At 37.1% G+C, this 8796-nt stretch overlaps 1 protein-coding gene across 1 annotated transcript in view; it reads left to right on the top strand.

Annotated features, from left to right (window-relative positions):
* Positions 1-8796, top strand: part of GRM7 (glutamate receptor, metabotropic 7) — a 387698-nt gene that overhangs the window by 366287 nt on the left and 12615 nt on the right. The window contains exon 8 of the mRNA XM_008572684.1: positions 3811-4057. Coding sequence (XP_008570906.1) covers positions 3811-4057 — 247 coding nt within the window. The remainder of the gene's footprint in view (positions 1-3810; positions 4058-8796) is intronic.

Raw genomic sequence — 8796 nt, 5'->3', positions numbered from 1 at the left:
GCTGGCCAGTACAGGGATCAAACCCTGGACCTTGGTGTTATCAACACCACGCTCTAAGCAATTGAGCTAACTGGCCAGGCCCTAGATTCCTCATTCTTAATTACTGCGCTATATAAAGAGGATTTGCAGGGAGAGGAAGGGGGAGGAATTTGGTTAGCAACATTTATCTTGGTTTTCACATACTTCTGAAGTGTCACCAGAGATTGCGACACTTTTGAAACAAAATATTAAAGTCTTGATGGTCTCTAGTTTGAAAATAATGAAATTAAACACTCCGTAAAGTAAACACCATAGTTTTGGAGTCTTCAATTATTAAGTAGTTTTTGTTAAGAAAAACCATGCATATATACACACACATACCCAAATGTAAATATACATTAAGCACATATACATATATAATTTATAGTAATAGGTAACTGATAAAAAATATAATTAAAGACAATATTATTTATCATATTAAATGATGTACAAATAAGAAACAAGATAAAAACAAACTCTATGAATGATTTCTTCAACTGCTAAATTTGCTCATGAGCAGAGAAACAGAAACAAAACCTAAGATCCCATGGATTAGCTTATATCCCTTTCTTTCCTGGGTGGGCTGAACCATGATTTGCAGAGCCCTCATGAGTAGGGTGTTAGCAGTGATCAGGAGGGAAGGAAGCAGCATTATCTATGTCCATAAAGCCCTGTGACCATGGAAAGTCTTTCTGGAATAGTGTAGGCTAGCAGAGTGGAATGACATTAAAAGTCGCAAGGTGTTCTAGTAGAAAAATATGAACTTTAAAAATATGGCCTAATTCACAACAAAAAGGATCATTAATTCAATATTATTTTGTCTTTTTATTTTATATTAGTTATGTATTATAGGGTCAATAGCTGGAAGATCCTTTGAACCATTCAGAGACATATAAATTCAAATTAATGTTTGCTAGAAAACTGTATTCCCTCCAGACAAGATGTGAAAGTTTCTTTGATTTCTCTGGGACTTCAGAAGTAAGATCAGAAATGTCCAGGCAGCCAATAGGACTAATGGAAATTCTTGTATATTTAGAGAAAGGTCATTTGAGCATGGAGTCATAGGTAGGGGAAAGGTACCCATTACACACACAGGTGAGCCCATCTATCATACGTTTATCAAGTGCCCACCATATGCCTATAACTGCAGACACAATAATGCCCCACAGAGACAGGTGCTGCCTTCATGGAACTTAAGGCCTAGTTGGGGATACAGACAGTCAAATGATCAGGGTAATGAGAGTATAATTACAACCTGAGACCAATTATCTAAAGAAAATAGGATTTTTAGAGTGTATCAGTGAAGAAGCTGACCTAGACTTAAGGCTATATGTGAGGACAGTCTGGGATGAATGTTCTAAGAAGCAAAGGAGGAAAATTCCATACAGAGGAAACACAAATAAAGAAAAAAGGCAGCTGTAAAGGTCCTGTGGTTGAATCAGCACAGTAGATTCAAGATCTGAAGTAAAGTCCATAAGGATGGATCTTTAGGAAGGCAAGGGGGTCAGGGAGGTGGGAAATGTGAAAAATTAGTCTAAAAATTAGGAGAGCACAGACTATGCAGTGTCTTGTAGACTCTATTTAAATGAGGATTTTGTCCTCAGATCAATGAGAAGGCATAGTTGTGGAACAACATGGTCAAATACATTGTCAAAGAACTAGGCTTTCCACTGACATAAAGGTGACGGAAGCCAGCTCTTCAATGTAATCTAGCCTTTAGAAGTCATGCAAAACAAACATACCTGAACACATGGGGGGCCCTGGATCATAATCGGGCACATCATAAATGTAACTGGACCAAGGCAAGTTGTCTGTAGCTTTCCTCTTAATGATTGCACAGCGCCCCACACCCTTCAACCATCATTTTTTCAAATTTACAGCCAAGGCAATGATTCAGCACATTGAACAGCAAGTGAGTAGTTGATCTATTGACTTCTTGAGGAAACAAAAGGAGACAAGGACAGCTCCGGGGGCACCATCCNTTCTAAGAAGCAAAGGAGGAAAATTCCATACAGAGGAAACACAAATAAAGAAAAAAGGCAGGTGTAAAGGTCCTGTGGTTGAATCAGCACAGTAGATTCAAGATCTGAAGTACAGTCCATAAGGATGGATCTTTAGGAAGGCAAGGGGGTCAGGGAGGTGGGAAATGTGAAAAATTAGTCTAAAAATCCAGACACAATAATGCCCCACAGAGACAGGTGCTGCCTTCATGGAACTTAAGGCCTAGTTGGGGATACAGACAGTCAAATGATCAGGGTAATGAGAGTATAATTACAACCTGAGATGAATTATCTAAAGAAAATAGGATTTTTAGAGTGTATCAGTGAAGAAGCTGACCTAGACTTAAGGCTATATGTGAGGACAGTCTGGGATGAATGTTCTAAGAAGCAAAGGAGGAAAATTCCATACAGAGGAAACACAAATAAAGAAAAAAGGCAGCTGTAAAGGTCCTGTGGTTGAATCAGCACAGTAGATTCAAGATCTGAAGTAAAGTCCATAAGGATGGATCTTTAGGAAGGCAAGGGGGTCAGGGAGGTGGGAAATGTGAAAAATTAGTCTAAAAATCAGGAGAGCACAGACTATGCAGTGTCTTGTAGACTCTATTTAAATGAGGATTTTGTCCTCAGATCAATGAGAAGGCATAGTTGTGGAACAACATGGTCAAATACATTGTCAAAGAACTAGGCTTTCCACTGACATAAAGGTGACGGAAGCCAGCTCTTCAATGTAATCTAGCCTTTAGAAGTCATGCAAAACAAACATACCTGAACACATGGGGGGCCCTGGATCATAATCGGGCACATCATAAATGTAACTGGACCAAGGCAAGTTGTCTGTAGCTTTCCTCTTAATGATTGCACAGCGCCCCACACCCTTCAACCATCATTTTTTTCAAATTTACAGCCAAGGCAATGATTCAGCACATTGAACAGCAAGTGAGTGTTGTCTGTAGCTTTCCTCTTAATGATTGCACAGCGCCCCACACCCTTCAACCATCATTTTTTCAAATTTACAGCCAAGGCAATGATTCAGCACATTGAACAGCAAGTGAGTAGTTGATCTATTGACTTCTTGAGGAAACAAAAGGAGACAAGGACAGCTCCGGGGGCACCATCCAAACTAGAAGTAACACAATGTCAGAATGAGATTTTGCATCCTATTAGCATACCGTCAAATGTGAAGAGAGTGGACAAGTCAACATCACTAGATCTTGTTCACTTGTCATTTGTGTTTTGTAAAACAGAATTCAGTAAGAAGGTCTTAATTTTCAAGTAACTCAACTCATACTTTTCAGGTATAGTGAAAATGCACCTTTTAAAAAAAATACAAAGAAATGTATATTAGCATATAGATTTTTCAAATAAGATCCCAGAATCTCTGTGCAGTAAGAAATCATGTATGTTAACCCTTTCTTGTATGAATGTGGGATATAAAATAACCACACCTTACTCAAGATTACAAATTTTTATGATCTCGATGTCTTTATATTCAGCTGCCATTCTGATTTAGAGTATTTCAAATCCGATTAAAGGTCTACCCTGATCATCTACGTAGGAAAGTTCTGCAGAGCAAACATGCACATGGATTCACCCAATGGTGTTCAATCAATTAATATATGCATAAATTCTCCAGTAAATGTGCAGTCATTCTGTCTTCCATTTTGATCAGAAGGCCCTGGAGTTTGCTATGTTTTCTCTCCTAGCCATAGTCGTTCTTGACATCGCTTTAAGTGTTCAAACCCCTCTGCAGTCATTTTATTTGTAATAGTGCCTTGTGTGTTGTGTCTCCTAGCTCTACATACAAACTACCACGCTTACAATCTCCATGAACCTAAGTGCGTCAGTGGCGCTGGGGATGCTATACATGCCGAAAGTATACATCATCATTTTCCACCCTGAACTCAATGTCCAGAAACGAAAGCGAAGCTTCAAGGCGGTAGTCACAGCAGCCACCATGTCATCACGGCTGTCACACAAATCCAGTGACAGACCCAACGGTGAGGCAAAGACAGAACTCTGTGAAAACGTAGACCCAAACAGTAAGTAACTCTCTTTCCTTTTGTGTTTCCATCGTGCATTAGGAAGCTCTAGAAAATGTGGTGTGTCCTTGCCTCTCTTTGGAGAAATAAGGTTACCGTTCTTGTCTTATGAACTGGGATGCCTTGGTGGATTCTAACTTCTGCTCTTCTGAGTTTGACTCACTCCTGCCACTGTTTTCCTTTTGCTCCCTGTTGGAAAGGAATTTACAGAGGCTCTGATTCAGAAATGTGAAGCTTCCCCTTCCTTTGCTTCTCGTCCTTTGGTACCAAACCCTCCAATTGATATAAACACACCTGTCACATTGTGAACCACCCTTCTTTACCCTTCCTGTTAGGGAAATAACTTCTTCCTGTTAGGGAATCTTCCATACCTAAAGAACTATAGTGTACGAATGCCATTGGAATATTTAAGAACTTTGAAAGTGTAGCTTGTTTTCACTGGCACATGAATGCAGAATAAGTTATTCTTCTTTACTAAGCAAGTGTTCTAGAAACAAAAACACATAAAATATAGAATAAAGTTGTCAAACTTTCATCCAAGTACACAAGCCCTCATCATTATTCTAACAGCATCACTATGTGGGAAAAACATCTATTACACCACTGCAGAAGAGTTTCAATCTGTGAAAGACAAAATCTCAGGGATAGGATTAAGGAAGGAATATTAGATTTGAGATGCTATTTGGTATGCCTATAACACCCTGGTAGCCTTAGTCATGCCCGCAAATGACCCCAAACAAAATGGGCATACAGACATCACTTTGTAAATAACACAAGACCAGCTCACAGATTAAATGCATGGAATTTCCAATTGCTGATTATACTAATAATATGGTTATAGGAGTGAATTTCAGAGTAAAAATATATTTCTAAAATTTATTTTCCAGGAATATTTGGGCCATGTTCATATAGAATGAGTCAGATTCAAGTGTTCATTAATACTTCTGTTAGAAGTAGAAGTGGTTTCAGGAATATTATTTTTCATTTATAAACTGATCTTGTAGCCAAAAGCTTAATCCCCAGCAGAAATAAGTTTCTATTTTAAATACTCTGAGGGAATCCTTTTTACCCTGCAGATAAGAGAGACACCTTTAAAAGCCAAGAGGCCAACTGGCTTTGGTCCTGACAAGCACTCTGCAAGGATTCATGATCTTGGTCCATCTGCATTGATCAATAGTTAGTTGAGTGAATGTTGTGAAACACTTTGAAAACATATACACAAGGTAACAAGGTTAATCAACAACATAGTGGGCTTCACTCTGACTTTTCAATAGAAGAAATTCTGGGACAAGGCTAAAGGAAGGGAAAGGATCACACTGAGAGAGGGAGAAACAGAATGAATGCATAGGCTCTGTGCTGTCTCCAGAGCAACTGGTCAGTTGCAAGGTGGGGAAGTGGTTGGAGAATTGCTTTGTCATTCAATGTCATGTAGGAAGAGGCTTTGTGTTGAGACAGACCTGGGTTCAGATTCAAGCCATTCAACTTACCAGCTGTGTGGCTTTGAGAGTCACTGGGCTTCATAAAACTAAGCATCTTTATGTATAAAATTGAGGTAATATTATCTATGTCAAAAGGTAAGTGTGTTGTAAAATATTATGTGTCGAGCAAATAGTGTATCAATTAAATGTCAATTTCCTTCTATTCCAAAAAAGAAGCAAAAATCTTTGCTTAAAAATAACTTTCAGTATAATCGATTAAGTAGATATGCTTGTGCAGTTAAAGGCAGACTGAACACCACAAAGTAGATGAAACTGATTTCCAAAAAGAAGTATTTTCATGAACAAATGTGTGTATCTATTTATATTTATACCTGTATTGATAAATATACCAATATATTTATACTTCTGCAGCTTTTTATTCTAGGGACTCTTGTCAAATTTGCATTTCATGAAACATATCCTACAAATATTCCAACGACAGCTTTTTATTTATATATATACACAGACACACACAGACACGCACACACACAAATTTAACTAGATACTGCCCAAAATCAATAAGCGGAAAATATAGTTGAAAGTCTATATGTATTGAAAAAGAAAACAGATCAAATTAGAACTTTTGAATTTGGACAATTAATTCAATACTATGTTCCTTAAGAATCATTAACTTTCTAACAACATACCTACTGCTGCTCTCTTAGGTCCAATCCCACTGAAGCTTTTTAGGGTATAGCAGTAATTGTTAAAATGTTAACACTAACACTAATACTAATACTAGCATTAGGTACCCTTGGAAATAGGCATTATGCAGAATGCTTTTTATGGAAGATCTCACTTCTCACAATAAGTCTGTGGAACAGATACTATTGTTATCATTTTATTGAAGAAACTTAGGCTTAGCAAGATTAAGTGACATTACCAAAGTCCGACACCTAGTTAGTATCAGAGGTTGGACTAAAACCAAGGTCTGACTCCTAAACTCATGCTTGTTCATCTTTGATCTTCTGTTTCTTAGACCATAAGTGGCATGTGAAAATTCCAATGCAGAAACTACTCTTTTGGCTCCCTCATTTGGTATTAGAGCTTGTATATAAAGAATATAGTAATGTTTGGTGGGAGATTCTTTAGTTAAATGTGTATGAAATGTATTATTGCTTGTTGTGTTGTTCAAAGAAGGCTGCTCAGGTAGAGGCCTCATCTTACCCACTCAAAAGTTCAAATATTATATTACCTTTTTCAATCACAACAATGATTCCATTTGGAATTCATTTTGTGTCTTTCTTTGAAAAAGTTTTATTGGCTTTTTTGTTGTTGTTCTTTGCTTGTTGTGTTGTTCAAAGAAGGCTGCTCAGGTAGAGGCCTCATCTTACCCACTCAAAAATTCAAATATTATATTACCTTTTTCAATCACAACAATGATTCCATTTGGAATTCATTTTGTGTCTTTCTTTGGAAAAGTTTTATTGGCTTTTTTGTTGTTGTTCTGGTGTCTATATAGAGCCAAGATAAACAGTTCAGGGAAAAAAAAAAAAAAGAAAGAAAGAAAGAAAAAAAGAAAAAAATGGAGCTCCCTATTCACAATCAATTTGAAAGATTTTTAAATAATGTGTTAGCTCTTTGGGTATTGTGTAGACACACCCTAAGACACCATGATGACTTTGGCTAGATATTTGCTGAACCATAGAAGGAGATTCATGTACCTCCAAACATTGGGGTTTCTGATGACCCAGTTCTCAAAGGTCCCAAAGAGGAATCAAAAGACTTTTCCACACAAAAGCTGTCCCATAGAACTTCCTGCAATGATGGCAGTGTTTCATATCTTTTCTGTCATGTACAGTAAACACTAGCCACGTGTGGCTATTGAGCACTTAAAATATAGCTACTCGACTAAGAACATACATTTTTTTAAAATTTTTATTTTGTTTTAGATAATTTAAATTTAAGTGCTATCTGTGTCTGTGACTACTGTATTGGGTAGCACAGCTCTAGAAATTAGCATATCTTAATAAGCAAGGATTTCATTCTAGGACACTCATTTTTAGTTCACATTGAATAAAGCTCCTGCAGTTTTAGCACTGATGCTGATTTGGAACAAAGGCAACTTAAAGGAATAACACATTTGAGATGAGACAAAAATGCAAACAATTAGTTGTATAAAATGATTCCCAAAGGAGCTGCTAATTTATGGAAAAAGTGACATTTAGCCACGTGTGGCTATTGAGCACTTAAAATATAGCTACTCGACTAAGAACATACATTTTTTAAAATTTTTATTTTGTTTTAGATAATTTAAATTTAAGTGCCATCTGTGTCTGTGACTACTGTATTGGATAGCACAGCTCTAGAAATTAGCATATCTTAATAAGCAAGGATTTCATTCTAGGACACTCATTTTTAGTTCACATTGAATAAAGCTCCTGCAGTGTTAGCACTGATGCTGATTTGGAACAAAGGCAACTTAAAGGAATAACACATTTGAGATGAGACAAAAATGTGAACAATTAGTTGTATAAAATGATTCCCAAAGGAGCTGCTAATTTATGGAAAAAGTGACATCATAGACAGCAATTACATTTGAAAAACCAGTCCCCAGCAATGCAAAAAATGTATGTTTTTAAGGAAAGAGTAGCAATGAAATGTTCAATTAAGGAAAGTAGACAAGACTCTTCTGCTGCTAGGCAGCATTATTGGCATACTCTGTTTAATACCAAACACAGCTCAAATTATCTCCAGTATTGGAACTTTTGTAACAAAGGGACAAAGAAGTTATTGGCTAAACGTAAGCTGTCTGGTTAAAACAAACAAACAAAAACGCAGACCATGCACTTGACAAAGGATTCTGTCTCTGTATCCCCAATGGGGAAGTTCAGTATACTGTTTTCTGAGGGAGGGTATCCGAGAGGAAGTTAAGTTTATAGCATGTGCTACAAAGTAAGTAATGGAACAGGAATGTCCTCTTATTCATTGTTGCTCTGAACACTTGGTCTGTATCTCAATCTTCAGTGTTTTCATTTTTTAACAGCGCTGCTCCATCATTGCAGTTCACCAGCTGGTGCATGCATGCTTCCACTCATCCAGCTCTGCTCTGCAGCTACATGTCTACATAAAAATGGATTTGCTTGCTGGCTTAATATGGGCAGACACTAAAACGACCCCCTCCACTGCTTTATTTTCCCTCCAAAAGTTCAATTTTTCTTCTTAGGTTACTTCTTCCTAAGAATTTGAAATTCCATTGTTTGAAAGAAAAACTCCTTTCAGTGTGGAATAAATAGAAAGTAAACCTTCTCAAAATTTTAA

The sequence above is a fragment of the Galeopterus variegatus genome, unplaced genomic scaffold (genome assembly GCF_000696425.1).
Source record: "Galeopterus variegatus unplaced genomic scaffold, G_variegatus-3.0.2 Scaffold821, whole genome shotgun sequence".
Taxonomy (NCBI): Eukaryota; Metazoa; Chordata; class Mammalia; order Dermoptera; family Cynocephalidae; genus Galeopterus; species Galeopterus variegatus.
This window is presented reverse-complemented; position numbering and strand designations above follow the sequence as displayed.